The sequence below is a fragment of the Gasterosteus aculeatus genome, chromosome 4 (genome assembly GCF_964276395.1).
Source record: "Gasterosteus aculeatus chromosome 4, fGasAcu3.hap1.1, whole genome shotgun sequence".
NCBI lineage: Eukaryota > Metazoa > Chordata > Actinopteri > Perciformes > Gasterosteidae > Gasterosteus > Gasterosteus aculeatus.
Window position 1 is genome coordinate 31,166,801 of NC_135691.1, and position 16,670 is coordinate 31,183,470.

Sequence of the window (16,670 nt, forward strand, 5' to 3'; positions counted from 1 at the left end):
TTCGCACTCCGCGCCTGCAGCTGCCATATGGCCGACTGGTGTGTCACCCGGCGCCGACATCGCTAAACGGGTCCAATTACGACGGCCCTCAGCCGATGAGGCGAACCATGTTGCTGAATTCCCGTGTTTCTGAAAGAGTTGATAGCAGCCCGGGCATGTGTGAGGTCACTGCTTTGACTATTGTTGCAGTGGCTGGTATGTAACCGTGGTGGCGGCCATGTTCATTCCAGTAGCATCCTCGGGACCGCTCGCTTAAAACGGCGTTGCATTGCCTTTGCTAAAACCTTGACACTTGCTGGAAAACTTTTCTCCACTGCCAGGAGCCAGGCGGATAGCAGCGCAGTACGCATCTCATGACAAGTGGTGAAAATGTCTTTCTAGACTACCGCACTCCGTTTTAGCCTCGAGAGATCAAATGAGGCCGGCTGTCAGTCTCGTCGAGAGGTCAGGCCGTCTCTCCGTGTCTCTGTGTGGGAGGTTTGGCACAAAGCGCGGCTTTTTGCAAATGGCCTTGTACAGCCTGTGGTGGTCCGTGAGTTTGATGGCTCCCTCGTGTGTGTGTGTGTGTGTTAACTTGTTTGGTGTCATTCGTTATCGGCGCCATCATCTTCACCAGAAGCTGTTACTCACTTTGCAGCATGAGCACTTGGAAGTCGGGGATTGTAATGATAATGAGCTGGGAGAGATGTTTCTTTCAGGATCCATTTGGAACTCTGAGCTCTGCTGTGCTCCTCTTATTTATCCATTTGCATTCCAACACCCCCCCACCCCCCCACCCCCCGGCACGCATCCCTCCATTAGGAAGCTATTTTTCCGAATCCTCTCGGAAAACAACTGAAATGAATGTAAATTTGCCGTAAATGGTAAGGTAATGCTAACAGCCCCCCGGCCCCTACAGTCCTTTTAGCCCACTTACCTTGGCGAAGCCCCCTTCAGGGACCCGTGGGCTCGGCGTCCTCGGCGAAGGGGGCCCTCTGCTCGGCTCCGGATGGATGGACAGAGCCGCTTTACTGCCTCGTCCTCCGGCTACATTACTCAAACGTTAGCGCCCATGCCTACAAAAATCCATCTGTGCTCACATGCTAACTTGACGGATCCATCAACTTGTCACCCGTATTGAAACAATGACAATAATGACAGCCGGAGACGGATGTCGCAACGGCACGATGCACGTTTCTGACCCGCTGATGTTTTTACCCTTCAGAGATCGATTTTTGGAAATGAAGTTGTCAGCAGAAATTGTATATATATATTTTTTTAGTTTGAGTTGTGCTCTCTAAACATTTACACGGAGAAGCTATACATCTGCCCCCCCCCCCTCTCTCCCTCCATTGTCCCGCAAATCTTGACGGTTTTAATGAGGCCACAGAAGAGTTTCTCCTACTTAACTTTCCGTTGTGGTGGAGTTTCAGCGGTAATCAATGAAGGATTTAGAAAAAGGTTTAGGTCCTGCACTCATTCTGTCTCTCTCTCTTGCTCAGTCCGACGCACAAAGAAGCACACACACACACACACACACACTCTTGCTGTCTAATTGGGGACAGATACTAAGTAGTGTGATCTGCTTTGTGTGGTTGCCTGCGTGTGTTTCTATGTGTAACTACATGCAAGCTTACCTTTCAGCCAATCAATCATCCACCTTCCCACAGAGGTTGTGTGTCCCTGGTCGCCTCCAACACCACTGCACATCAGCACGCGCACACTGATTCCAGGCAACGGAGTCGTTGTCTTCCTGCTTTCTTTTTACAAATGGCCGTCCAGAGTTCTTTTATACCGTATTTTATTTTCAGTTCTCAGTTCTCCTCCCCTCTCTTGTCTATAGGTCTTGGTCGTATGCATTTGCACGTCTCTTAGGTCAAATACTTTTGTGACGAGTTTGATTTATCTGTGCCGAGCGCTCGGGAGGGCGCTCGCTGTGCCGTGGCTCGACCCCGTGGTGTGTGTGTGTGTGTGTGTGTGTGTGTGTGCGCGAAAGCGAGGCCGATGACCACCGATTCTCTGACAAACGAGGCGTGACCGGGCTTCTGCCAAAGCCATACATTACTGTCCCGCCCTCACTGACCGTCCCGCCGGTGGAATGGAGAGATTGTTTCACGCCATTAGTGCCGTTAATAACCCCGCCACCGCAAGTTGTTTCACCTGTGGTGACGTTACGGTGGTGACTCGACCAACCCCCCCCTCCTCCTCCCTCGCTCGCATGCGGTGATGATATATTTGTCTTCTCTCTTTAGGTTCATTCTGGAGGTAGAGATGAACATGGGCCCGGGTCAGGCCAAGCAGTGCCAACTGCGAGCCTTCCTCACCTACTACATCAACGACCTCTTCCTCAACCAGGTAAACAAAATGACCTATTGATAGAGTGGTTTAAAGCTTTACATGACAATTTTTTTTCTAACAACTTATGGAATGGTGGGGCTGTTTAAGGTAAATTGGTCTAAATTGTGTACAGTGCCCTTTTAGGACTGTGCAGTTGTACTAATTCTGAATCAAGCTGATGTCCGCACACAAAAGTCAAGTTGTTCATTATTCTGGCTCGATTTCATTTCACGTGAACTCCGAACCCTCAGGTGCGAACAGAGATCAACAAGGAAATTGAGGCAGTGAGCAAGGCAGCGGACCCTTTGAAGCTCCTGGCCAGCGCTGATACCATGAAGGTTCTGGGCGTCCAGAGACCCCTGCTTCAGGTGAGGAACATCAAGCATTCACGTTCTCAACACACAGAATATGTACTTAACACGCAGGGGGGGGACTTAATAATAAGCTTTGAAGTACACGGCTTCACAATTTTACCCCATTTCAGTCCAGAGTGTGCGCATTAAAAAGTGTTGCATGTTGTTTTTTGGATTGGACTTTGATTGCACAGGTGTTGGTGAGAGACTGTAAGTGGCCTTTAACTATTGGTGGCACAGGTTCACACACGTGCACACACACTCTATGTGTGTGTCTCATATCCGCAAGGGGGCAATTAGAGAGGCTAAAAAAACAACAACATTCCGGCCTATTTGTTTGGCAGTGTTTCCCTTTTTATACTCCTGTTCAATGGAGGAGGGCTCCTTTTAGCGCTCTCACCTTGCAGATCACAATGGGTTCAGGTGCACAAGCACACTCTCAACCTCTCTATTGCTCTTTGATTATTAGCCCCACCCTGCCATCCATTTCACAGGATCATAATTGCAGCTGAAATAGGGTGCGATCTTTGAGTTTTCAACTTTTGCTCACTGGTAGTTAGATACTTACACACACACATTGTCCCAAACTCTGAGATCCACCATTTGCTGTTTCCCAGGGTTATTCTCTTTAGAAAGCGAGCCTGCGATTACGATGGTTCACCTACCCAGAGAGACGCAGATGTTGTGTCGCACATCATGACTTCATGGCCGCACCGGCAGTCGAGAAACAAAGCTTTGCTTCACTGCTTTGTTGCTTGTGCGCTTATTTTGGAGCTGTCTTTCTTGCTGCATGTATGCAACTTGCCTGAGAATCATTTTTGAGAATCAAGTTGTCGGCTTACTCAGATCAGAGTCAAAACATATTTACTCTCTTTGACTGGTATTTTTCAAAGCAGATTTGAGTTTTGTGTGTGTGTGTATGTGTGCTGATGCATTCAGAACTCCATCTGTGAAATTTGTGCCGTCCCCGAAGTTCAACAAAGGTGAATTACATTTCACTTGGATTCAAAGAAATCCGCACAAACACCAAACTGTTCAACTTAAAGCTCCGAAATACAAACTTAACCAAACGTGACATTGACTGCCCCCACTCACATCTCGCTCTCAAAGCTCACCGCAGTGGCAAAGTCGAGAACCAGACCGGACAAGATTTTCTATTTTTCAGTTGTGAGGTTCTCCGAATTTGGTTGTATTTTCCAATATTTAAAATTCTTGCGTCTTTGTGTGTTCACCTGTGTGTTTGTCCATGCAGTTGTCAACGAAGAAAGTGTCCCGTTGAAGTAGTTTGTCTCCGCTCTGGGTGTTTGTGTAGCAGACCTCGGACGTGTGTGCGGACGCCCGTGTGTGGTTTGCAGCGTATTTGTTGCTGTCAGAGCCTTCCCGTCTGTGTGCCTGCTTCTTTGGCGGGGAGGGAACAGCGGTGGCAGATCATTACAGCGAGAGAGAGAGACCGTGGGCGTTGGGAGTTCAGCGGGGTTTGTTTACGGCTCGGGCCCCTCCTTAACGAGCAGTGCAGCATCTTGCTAATTATGCTGCTGTGGCTAATGAGCCTTTCTGCTGATAGCGAGGAGCGCAATGGAACACTCCTTTTGTTGGGCCTTTTCCCTTTTTTTAATTGGGATAAATAAAAGCGCTTTGCTCTCTTCTTCCCCCGCCGTTCACATTCCGGGCTCGGCAGTGCTCAGTGGTCTTTCATGTGTGTGTGTGTGTGTGTGTGTTTGTGCGTCCTTTTTTTGCTACCTGTTTTCGGTCTGCAGTTTGAGAGCCTTCCCACTGTTCAGATGGCCCGCATCCCCAGTGACAGCCCGCTCGCTTCTTTAGTCCGTCGATTTTATTCATTCAGTTGTTGTGAGTGCTTTGGATAAAGCTTTTTGACACCTTTTTAATCCTGAAAGTAAAAACTAAAGGAGTTTTTTTTTTTTCCTGACTGGAGCTTCAAACTGGGCCAGGTGGCAACTCTACCAACTCCGTTAATGCAATAGATAATTAAAGATTATCGTGACAGTGTTGTATAATGGTCGCTAGTTCCCAATAATGGACCAGATGCGTTTGTGGGTGTGTCGTTGTGTGCCTCTTTACCTGCGCCCACCCATGCCAGGGCTCGAGTGCGAGCATGTTTGTGCGCTCAACCCCCCCCCCCCCCCACCGTATGTGCTCCCTTTAAGTGCAGCGAGGCTCACTGTGCCAGGTGCCATCAGAGGGAGACACACACCGCTGGCACCCGAGCCAGCGTGGTTGACGAGCGGGAGAGAGCTCAATATCGCCACACCACATTAAACACCGTGGCTGGAGCCGCATACGGAAAAAAAAACCCATAGGGTGGGAAGAGACGGGGGGCACATTTTATAGACGCATCTGCTCTCTGCAACGACCGAAGCAGAAGTTGATGATGTGTGCGGTAGTTTGGAATCGGCGGAGGATATTGGCGTTTAGCGTGTGTGCTTTGTATGTTCTGGAGTAGAGTTGAGCCAAACAGAGACGTTATTTGTCGTAGTTTTTGTGTAACCCTCATTGATGCACATTAAGCAGTTACTTTACCGTCACTTTAAGCTCAAAGTATTGCTGCATGAAATTTGGCCTCCGAACGTCCAACGTACATACGAGAGGTTTGCCTCTGGTCCATGGAGAGAATATTTTATAGATGCATTAACTTTTGAAGTGGACCCACATTATTCAATACATTCACGTCGTATGATTTCTCTGACCTTTTTGTGTGTGTTATCGCACCAGTGGGAATGACCAAATTGACTTTGTGGAAACGCGGTACAGGGGTCAAGGTGAATACATACAGGTTCACTTAAACAGTCCGGCAAAAGGCAATGCACATACAGCACGGGGGCGTAGGTTAACAAATCGTAGCGATATAGGCAATGATTTGCCTATCACTATGCACCAGCGTGTCTAATGCCACGTTTACGTATCGTGTGCATATATTACATAATAATGATGTGATTATGAGTCTGACACTGGCTATAAATCCTCCACTAGGAGCCTCAGATAAGAGCTGACTGGGACAGTACATGGTTCAGTGGGAGACGTGAACGCCCATTCAAGCGTCTGTGTGAACGCATAGTCTGAGCCGATGGGTCTGAGGAGGGGCAGCAGTGTCCAAAGTTATTCTCATTTCATTTCTTTGTTTTTCCCCTCTAACATTGTAGTAACACACAAACGTACGCGCCGCGAGCCCCGGCAGGGCGATGTGATCTGTCCAGCACTCGCGTCGCCGCTGATTGATTCATTTAATTAGAGTTAGATCGAGGGAAATGGAGGAGGGGGATAGAGAGATGGGAAATAGAAAAGAAAGTAGGATAGGGAGGGTATGGTCACCCTGCTGGATAGCACTGGAGATTGGCCCCATTAATCTTGGTAGAATCCCCCCCCCCCCTTCCCTTCCGGTGTCCTCTTTGCACGCTCACTAACATGCGAACATTCACAGAATGTGCACATTGCGGCCTCGCAGAGAAGCTCTCTCTTGACTTTAGTGTCAAACGTTTTAACACCATACCGGCACGTCACACACACAAATAAAATGAATGTTTGTCTTAAGTAGATAATCATAGCCACCTACATTTTAAAATGATGGCCGTATGCTGGTTATGTTATTCTGCTGCAGTCCATCAGATCGCACAAGCTCACCGAGCGAACCACCGGAAACGGGCGAACCGAACCGGCTGACTTGTTTGTATTCTGCGGGCCGTTACTTCATCAGCCGAGACCACTGCACTGAGCCACATGCAACCGCTGGGTTACATTACCCATTGGCCCCCTCCTTGCAGCTACGTATCATCCGGCTTCGTCCCCAGTGTCTCCAAACAACAGTCACTAACTAGTCCTTTTGTTCCTGTGTGTGTGTGTCTCCCCGCATTCATTCTTAAAACATGGACGACATGTGTTTGTATGCGGACAGAACTGGGACTGGAGCCACATGAGGGCTGATTTTACTCACCTCTGTCGCCCGCCACAGAGCCAACTGTATCGCAGATGCGGTCAGCTGCTAATGATGTTGACCTTTTGGAAATGACATATTCACATGTAGCTTTGTGAGACAGGAGGGTGGAAACGGCCATATACATATCCACATGCACACACACACATGTATATATATATATATATATATATATACGCACGCACGCACACACACACACACAGTTGTTAGTTTTATGTGAACACACGCTTGCACACCAACCGCCAGAAACTGTAATGACACTGACCTTTTTATTCGTGATGATGTGTGTAGGTTTATTTGCAGGGGGGGGCTAAACACTTCCTGTTGATTGGCTCCCCGCTGCGCACTCACACACACACACACGCTCACACACAATATACCACTGCCCCCATCAACAGAGACAGCAATCATAACACAATACACCCGTTAGCTGCATCGCCCGTGCCCTGTGATTGGGACACAAGTGGGAGAAGAAGGAAACGGGACACTGGGGTGGTTTTGTGCGGACACGTGTGCAAACACCAGAAACACAAACGCCACACGGGCACGGAAACACCCCAGGGAAGTTTTTTAATTACTTTTTTTTAAATGGACAATACTTTACTTGGTTTAATTTAATAAACTCAATCAGTATTTGTGTCTGAATTAAACCTTATTTTGTGCTAGCTTCTCTGTTTGTCCGTTGACTTTACGTACAGCACTATTTAATGGTATATCTTTAATAAGTTGCTCTTAAGCAAGTCATTTTTTCTTCTGCCAAATAGCCTAAAACCCTGATAAAAGTCTAAGTCGAGTTCCCCTCAAAGGCTTTTTTTTCTTCTTTTCTTCATTCTCTTTATCTGCCTTCTTCTCACCGCCCCAAGGTGTAACAATCCCCAACACCCACCTGCGCCTGGTTATCTCACACCTACCACATACACCCCCGAGGCGCTCACCCGGCTGCCCCGGGCCGCAAACCCGTCCCTGTCACGGAAATGTCCTCACAGATCTGACACGGCCGTGCTTTGTTGATGCTTTTTACATCCAGTGCCAGGTGTATAATATACATGATATGTTTGTGCGTGCGGTGCAAGACCATTTAATTGCCAAAAAAAAGAAAAAAAGAGCCGCCTCCGGTAGTACAGGTTCACAGCGCCCGACGGAGTCTCGTTTGGTAACGAGACGTAATCTTTGCCTCGGAGTGAGCGAGTCGGAGGGAGAGAGAGCAGTTGAAAGGTCAGCTGTGCCACAGACATGCCCTTTGGTTTGAATGAAGCGTTTGGCTGTGAGCTCCCTGATTAAAAGTTGCGGCTTGAATTTTTCCGAAGCGAGGTAATGTTCTGAATTTGCAAATAACAATCTTTGTTTTGCCGCCAGCACCTACGTGTTTGTGGGAATTTGTCTATGTGTTTGTGTCCATATGCATCAATACGGTTCAGAGAAGAACACCCGACAGAATTGATTGTCATTATAATACCTTATGCAGATCACCAACTGTTCTTGTGATTTATTGATTGTAATAATTGATTCTGAATATATAAAGTGGCAACGACAACCGCCCTCCTCCCACACTCCCACACCAATGTGAAGATGGTTCAATAAATTGACCTTTGGGCTACTTTTTGCAATCTGTGCTGTTGGGTTATCCCTAGAGTTCGCACACACACAGCTCCATGTTTCCGCCTGTGTGGGTTTGAATAGTGTGTGTGTGTGTGTGTGTGTGTGTAATATGGGAGCCCATCTGTAATCAGCCATGTGTGACATGGCTCCTCATCTCTCAATTAGAATGCACTTACAAACACTGTGTTAGGTGGGAAACTAGATGCTTTCCTCTTAGTATCTCAATTTATTCAGCAGCGAAGCTCTCTCTTGACTTTGCAGTCAAATGTTTTAACACCACACCGGGCACGTCAAAATTAAATGAATGTTTGTCCCGAGCAGACAATCATAGCCAGCTACATTTTAAAATGATGGGCTTATGCCGGTTATGTTATATGCTGCAGTCCATCAGATTGTTTACTCCTCGCACTTCATTAGAGGGGACAGCGCCTGATTGGTGGCTTCCAGGTCATAAACTGTAGGAAGAACCCAAGTAGGCGCGAGAAACACTCTATTTGGACTTCCGTGAAAATAGGTCAGTGGAGTTCTGTAGACTAATTCTGATTTTATTTGAAGCGACGGCTGCGGATTGGACTGAACGGAATCCCATAATGACAATATACCGCTGCCTTGTTGTCCGGGTGCGGTGTGCGCCGGGGGGGGACGTTTTTGAGGGCGTTCCTCCACCGTGACGTTGATGAATGATCTGTCAAGACAACATCCCACTCATGCCGAGCTCCCCCCTTTTACCTAGGAGAGGGGCAGCCAGCGAGGGGGTTTGAAAAGGGGGGGAGGAGGGTATTGTTGCGTGTGTTCAGGTCAGCGTGGCTGGCCGCTGTCGAGTATTATTTTGGCAAACCCCTCAGTGGGAGGCGTGGTCTCTGCATCACTCGAGTCGGCGCTGCGGGGGTCCGGGTTTGATTGGGACGGCAAAGGGGGTTAAACACTCTCAACCCGGTGCAACCTTGATGGCCTGAGGCCCTGCCAGCAACCCCGCTACCTCCTCCTCTTCAACCTCTTCATCACAGAGACCTTATCAAAACAAGCAATTAAAACGGCATGAAATTCATGTCCTTAGCAAAAAGAAATGCAACAGACAAGTACATCCACACCTGCGGTCTTTATTCGGTGCCCTGCATTGTTCTTTTCAGTGCTGTGAGCGGCAGCTGAGTGCGGTTGCCGTAGTGATGACCATGCATTAACAGACCGCTGAGGCGCCACTACGAGCGCCTCATAGTCTAATTTCCCTTGGTGGCCAGGCTTCATGTTGATGATATGTAACAGAGCGAAGGCAAAGCGCGATCAAGCTAAGTGTCGCCGGGTTGTGGGGGGGTGGGGGGTGTAGATCCATAGTTGGAACTATAGGTGATTCTCACATGGTCGTGCAGAATCTTGACCTTTTTGACCCTGAAAAGTGTGAAAGAGAGTGTGATGTTGGATGTTATCTCTCTCTCTCTCTCCTCCCTTTCTCAATCTGTCCCTTGATTACTTCTTAATGATTTCTGCTGCCTAAGACGAATGGCGGTGTTGAATGAGCAGAATTAGACAAGGGAGCCGAGCGGAAGAGCATTTGTTAGAGCGCGAGTAATGGATCTGGCGTCCATTGTTTACTCCTCTCCATTTGTCGGCTCGCCCCGCTGTCGAGCTCTATGCCTCAAAGTGGAGGCAGCAAGGGGGGCTGCCAGCCTTTTGATTCTGAAAACACATTTACATGAACATTCTATTTTTTTATTAATTTCATATATTGAAACTTAAAAATCTTTCAACAGCAGCTGGATTAGGGCACAATAAGAAGCACACCTCGCATGACACGTATAAGTAGGATAGAACTAGTATCTGATATAACTGTATTTAAATGAGTAGTTATGGGATATTCTACGTTTACCTCATTTACTTTCCCTATCTATCTAGCTATCTCCTCAATCAAAGGTGTTTAATCATTGCAAACATCAATTTTATAATAACAGCTTTCACACTACAGTCATGCTGAGGTTCTGGAGCCAATCTCTGAATCCCCTTTAACCTCAGCGGAGCTGACCCTCTAATCTGACCTGGAGCACAGGGGAAAACAAAAGAATTTCCCTCCAGCGATTAGACAAAGTAGCATATTGTTATCTCTGGATCACTACTGTAGTCTCAGTATCAGGAATTGTCATTGCATTTTGAGCAGTGGTCACTGTCATGTGGTTTCCAGCAGGGTTTCTCAACCCTTTTTTTTATATAATATATAAGTATTTTCCTCTACTCAGAACCACCTTCCCAATTAAATCAAATTGTAAAGGCTAAAATAGTCATTCTTTGTCAGCCTCGCCCACGGGTTGAGAATAGCTTGTTGACGACACCAGCAGCCCACACTACGATGTGGTGGTGGCGGCTGCCAGAGCCGAACTGACAGCCCGCCCTCCTCCGGGGGTCCCTGGGTTCCCTCCCACCCTGGCAGGCTGACAGGGAGTCAGGCATGGACAGTAAAGGGTGCTCCCTTGGCAGAGACGAGGCCTCGGTTAGCACTCCATGGGCACGGGCCCGACTATGGATCATTACTCCCCTCAGTGGAGTGTGTGTGTGTGTGTGTGAGTGTGCGTGCGTGCGTGCGTGCGCATGCTTACCAGCTTGTAACAGAATGAGATGATGGGGGGGGGGACTGAAACTAGCTATTAATATTGATATCATTCAACACATCAGGGGTCTCTCCACAGTTTTGATGAGCCATTACACTGCGCCGTACATCATTGAGTATTATTTAAGTTAAAAAAGGAGACCGACGACAAAACACACTAATTACACTATTTACTACTAATTATTATATCATGCAGAGTCAGAGATTTCTAAGAATCTGCCACAGAACACATATATTATACATATAGTATTTTTCTAGCAACCAAGAAGTTGATGATCTGTGTTTTCTGCTGTATTCGTACTAGCCCACAGTTGTTGACCAAACATCCCACTCGTTTGCGAAACACCTATAATTTTCATTTCATTCATCATGGACAAAGCCATTATTCTTTTTCCATTTCACACCTAAACAACGCGGCGGTGTATTAACTTTGTGCAGGAAGAATAGTGAAGGGAACATTGAGAATCCGTGAATGATGAATACAAATCGCGTGTTTAACTTAAGATCCCCTCTCTGTGGATCTCTGCGCGGGATTGGCTCTGCCTCTCACGCAGGAGTTATGCAGGGAGCGTGGTGACTAATACAGAGTCATCGCTATTATTGGAGATGTAGGATGGATTGGTAAACTGCTGGGAGCCGGCAAACGGGAGCCTGCTGAGTTTTAATCTCATTTAACAGCTCAAAGGTGTGTGTTTTGAAAAGTTTGCTCCCTTGTGTGCATGTGTGAGCGCGCCCGGGGGGGGTGGGAGGGCGCAAAGTGTCTCTGCTGTTCCCAGGCCAGATATTAGTCACGCAGGAGTGGCCCCGGCACCAGTCAATCAGTCCCGTTATACGTCGGCAGGATCCCACTGAGGCTTTTCAAATTCTATATTATCTCCTCTAAATCAAAGTAACCAAACCCTCATTGCTCTCCTCACGTTTGCTGCCCCCAGAGCACAGTAGTGGTGGAGAAGTCCATCCAGGACCTGATGAGCCTGATGCAGGACCTGAGCGCATACTCCAACCAGTTCCTTGAGATGGTTTGCGACAAGCTGAAAGAGTACAAGGACATCTGCAACTCGGCCTACAGGTAAAAGAAGTAGACCGAAGAGGGGGATGGCTCACCTGCAATGCTTTAACCGGAGGATTACAGCTACGTTAACAATATGCTTTTACCCTTTCTGTAACATTAACAAAAACAAAACTTTTTTTTTTCAGTTTGATCGAAGTGTTTGAAAAAAAGATTATTTTTTTCTTGAAGGCTCATAGCATTGACATTTTTTTTCTTCCATCTGTGCTCCTCCGGGATCATGTAACACCTGGCCAGGTGGAGGGGAGGTGGGGGGTGTGGGTAGAGAATATGGAGGGATGGGGAGGGAGTGAGCAACGGGCCAGGAGGTGCAGGGAAAAGGAAAGCAGACTGCTGGGAGTCCATCTGGACTCAGTCACAGGTCACCCTCGGGCTCACCGGGGCCTCGCAGTGCTAAAAAACAGCCCAACCGAGGCTGCCAAAATGTGTGTGTGTGTGTGTGTGTGTGTGTGTGTGTGTGTGTGCACTTGCGCATGAACAGGACTGTTTGTGTTAGTTGTGGATAGGAAACCACCGTTCTGCGTGTGTGTCTCATGTACATGGTGTATTAGGGTATTAATTGCAGAACCAAGCACAAAGACACATGCACACAAAGCAAATTTTTTGGCAGGCTGCCCCAATTCCTCTTCACGCCAAATCAGAGCTGCTCTCTGACGTCGGTACAGATGCTCCTGTTCAGCTACTTGACTATTTAATGTTATGGAGTTGACTACTTCTAAGCCACACTTGTTGCGTGGCAGTTTGTCGCTGGACATTTTCAAATCACTTTTTCTGTGGAATGTCTTGACATTTCTATATTAGAGGGTTACTTTTTGGAATGAGTTCAACTCAACCATGGTTATATAGGATTAGTAACTGTATATTGATCTAACACCAACATTTTTGGTGCCGTAACGTGCCGAGCTGCGGGCAGCCGGATCGTGTCTCCTATGATGGTCTTGATGACAACCGTATAATATATATTGAGTGTGTGTGTGTGTGTCAACAGGGGCGTGGTCAAGTGTGAGGAGAAGCTCACCATCAGTGCCTCCTGGTCCAAAGACGAGGACATCAGCCGCCTTCTCCAGTCGCTCCCAAACTGGGCCAACATGGCGCAACCCAGACAGGCGCGGCAGAAGAGAGAGGATGAAGAGGACTTTACCAGGTAAACACACACAAACCATATGTACTATTTCATTTAAATGTGCAGTTGTTTGCATATTTGTAATTGTGTCATAAAAAAAACGCTATTAGAGTAGAGTAACAAGCGCACGCTACACACACACACACACACACACACAAGTAAAAGTAGACATACACTACCACACTTGAGCAATCAGCTAATCCCTCCCGTCTGTGCTCTTTTATTTGCACATGTCGAACCCTCAGTTGGTGACTAAGATGCACCCATAAAATAAGTCATGATTGCTCTTTTAAACACCCTCAATCTGAAGGAAGTAAGGAAACAAGGGACAAACCAAATACGAAAATGTAAGCAGAGCAGACGGCGGTGGAGGAGGAGGGGGGTCAGTCTTATCAAAATTGCCTTTGAAAGTGCGCACTCTTCAGGGAACACCGGAGCTCATCGAAGCGGAATACTAACGTAAATAAATAAATTGGTTATGTGGCCGAAGAAAGTCAATCTGTTGTGTGCACGCTCTCTCCCACACTCCCTCTCGTAAACTCCTTTTTCCAAATACACACACACACACCGAGGGCTCAGCGATAGCAAGAAGGGGGAGACCACAACGCTGTTTGATTTGAGAGCCGTAGATATTTCCATCACCATGAAAAGGGGATTAGCTTCTGCACGACTGGCAACCCAGTGCGCTAATGAAGCCTCATTAATAAACTACCCATGGCTACGTGTGCGCTTGTGTGTCTGGCGCTTCTCCTCACCCATTTGTTGTTCAAAGGATCTTGATCTTGTGGGCACCCCGGTGACTCCAGAGGCCGGATCCACATGCCGCGAGTGTGCAGCACTGCGGTGTTGAGATTGAGCCTTGTCCCGCTTTGTTGCCAGTTGCCAGATTCGGTTGTTCTTCCTAAACCGCGAGCGCTTGTAAATATAATAATAAAGGGGGTTTTGATCTGTAAGCCTTTGTTTTTCTACCCGCTAAATCTCCGCCGTCTGTTTGTGTTCCGCTTCTAAAAGTTCTCCATCGTCTGTTGTCCCATCCCTCCGCCCCTCACCCCCCCCGACTGTTTAGCTACAAGCAACATAAGTCTTTTATCACTGTAACTTTCTTTCTTCCTGACATTCTTCGACATTTGTGCATCCCTGCTCCTGCTCATTCCCACATCGCTGTGCCCTCATACATTGGATTTGGAAAATTGACTTCAATTATTGCATTTATGTAAACCACTCACTGCCTTTTATACTTGTTGAGTCTAATCGTAAAGCCATAACTAGTCATTGTCTGCAAACTTCATGCCGTAGAATGATTATGGGCTTTTTTTCTTTCTTTTCTTTTTTTAACCATCGTACCTCCGGTTCATCAGACATATAATTGCCTTTTCTCTGATAGCGGCCGTTTTTGAGAAAGCGTGTTTTGCTGTCCGAGTGACGGCCAACTGGTGTTTCTTCTTTGCCAACAAGAAGTGGCGCACATCCTTGTATTCACCCGCGGACTCTGTGCATCGTACAGGGCGGCGTTTGCCAAGGAGTCGGAGGTGCTCACCGGGAACCTCGGAGACAAGTTGATCCCCCAGAACGAGATCCTGCGCGACGTCAGTGACCTGAAGGCTCTGGCCAACCTCCATGAGAGCATGGAGTGGCTCGCCAGTCGCCTGAAGACCTTCTTCACCAACCTGCCTCATGCCTCCAGTAAGTAAGGGCAGCGATCCTTCGGGACGCGGAAGTGCTCGATGCTGTGATTGGGTGATCGAGACCGACGGTCAGTTGATGTAATTGCCAAGGACCAGGTTGTGGTCTACTACACCTCGCGGAAAGCTGTTCGATAATGATAATCGCGCCGTGCATTTCAGCCACTGAGGGCCTTCAATCAGTTGCACCCAGTTGTAAACCTCCAAAAAATGAGAATGGGAAATTGTGTTTGGAAAGTTACAGGTTACCATTGACTAAAATTGTGCCTAGCGCATGGTACTCATTGCTTACACCAATGAGTAAATTAATAATTTATGAAGAACATCTTCACTCACATTTGAGTCATTTTACTTCTTTGCATAATTAGCCTGTCGTATCTATGCATAGACATGACGTGCATAGATGCTCTAACATCACGTGCCAGAATCTGCAAAGTGGTCGACATATGGGATTCTTCCCCAACACCTTGTTCCTTCTGACCAACCTACTGTATGTATGTGTTTATATATATATATATATGTATTTCTCTCTCTCGCTCATATTTATATATATATATATATTATAGTATATATATTATAGTGCGACTATAGTTGATGGAATTAAATTAAGAAGAAGGTTTGTGATAGTGTTGACAAGCGCATTTGCATACTTCCACCTACGTACGCACACTGACACCAACGCAGACATCTGTTGCCGTCAACTTGATTGTTGCCTTCAACTCTGACACAGGAATGCTGCTTGGCAGATGGTCGCGTTGCACCAACAACTTCATTCTCCTTCCTGGTGTTTTCTCTATCCCCAGTTTCTTGTTGTTGATTTCTTTTTCCAAGTTTTGTTGACAAAAATATAACCATTCAGGTGAGCGTGCGTGATTTCACATTACGTCCAACTGATTTAAGGAGTATGAGTGTTTAGTGCAGCCTGAGCAGACACCTGGAGAGCAATGTGACATCTTAGACATTTCTTTTAGGGAGACGTCGCTTCTAGTCTCTCTCGGGTCATTAAGTTATTGACAAGAATACACTGCGGATTAACAAAAACATTTTCTGGGTGGATTATTGAGGGTCACAGTCAGGCTTGTACAGAGGTTGCTCATCCTCAGCTGCGGCACTTTTGTAGCTACACTTCTTACCTGTGCCTTTTGTTTGCATTTCATACCCCTTCTCAGTTATCAACTTTGTATCCTTAATCACTGGTCAAAATTAGGTGTGTTATTTTGACCACAATTTACCACTTATTCATCAGTATTGCTTTTATCCTCACTCATGTTGGGCACATGTTCGCGCTATAGAGCTCCTAGCATCTTGTCATCTTCTTCTTCAAGTCTGTATCTTTTATTTCCACATCATATGACAGGCCAGCTTGGATTTTGTAGCTTGAACTTGTTGGTGCAGTCTTTTATTTGTGTGAATGTGGCAGCACAACATAATCAGATTTCGGACTATTTCATCCTCATGTTCATTTAATATGCTGTTTGCGTCATTCTGAACCGCCAATTTAATATTAACGCCATCGAGCTGAATTTGAAAGAGTTATCTGCTATAGTCACAACTCTCCCGCGTCCGTCGCTCGTCACTATTTTGCTCTCTTTCAGTCATGAAATAATTAAATGAGGATATTCAGATACTCTTATTTGGACTCGCCTGTCACTATCTTCTCTTTTTTAACTGTTCCCCTCGCTCCCACTCCGAGGCCAGCTTCCTTCGTTTGTTCACAGATAAGAATTCAATAAAAGTACGGCAAGGGACGTGACATAATTATCATTAATTCCGGTGGGTGGCACTAATGGGTCACTTATCATGCCGGGACAGCCTCCATATTGTTCATTATTTAGTGTTTGCCGAGCTGATGACCAACTACGTGTGCGCTGGTTTGGGTCTCAGTGTGTGCGGGTGTACATAAGCACGCACTGTGTAAGATGGGACAAGGGTACGGCGGGGGAAAAGGACCCGCCTTATCTCTTCCTCCACCCTCAGCCAGCCCCC

General features: G+C 46.9%; 1 protein-coding gene across 1 annotated transcript in view; it reads left to right on the top strand.

Annotated features, from left to right (window-relative positions):
• exoc4 (exocyst complex component 4) overlaps positions 1 to 16,670 on the top strand; it is an 83,965-nt gene that overhangs the window by 50,051 nt on the left and 17,244 nt on the right. Inside the window, exons 12-16 of the mRNA XM_040173427.2 lie at positions 2,232 to 2,334; positions 2,568 to 2,684; positions 11,743 to 11,879; positions 12,868 to 13,023; positions 14,507 to 14,685. Coding sequence (XP_040029361.1) covers positions 2,232 to 2,334; positions 2,568 to 2,684; positions 11,743 to 11,879; positions 12,868 to 13,023; positions 14,507 to 14,685 — 692 coding nt within the window. The remainder of the gene's footprint in view (positions 1 to 2,231; positions 2,335 to 2,567; positions 2,685 to 11,742; positions 11,880 to 12,867; positions 13,024 to 14,506; positions 14,686 to 16,670) is intronic.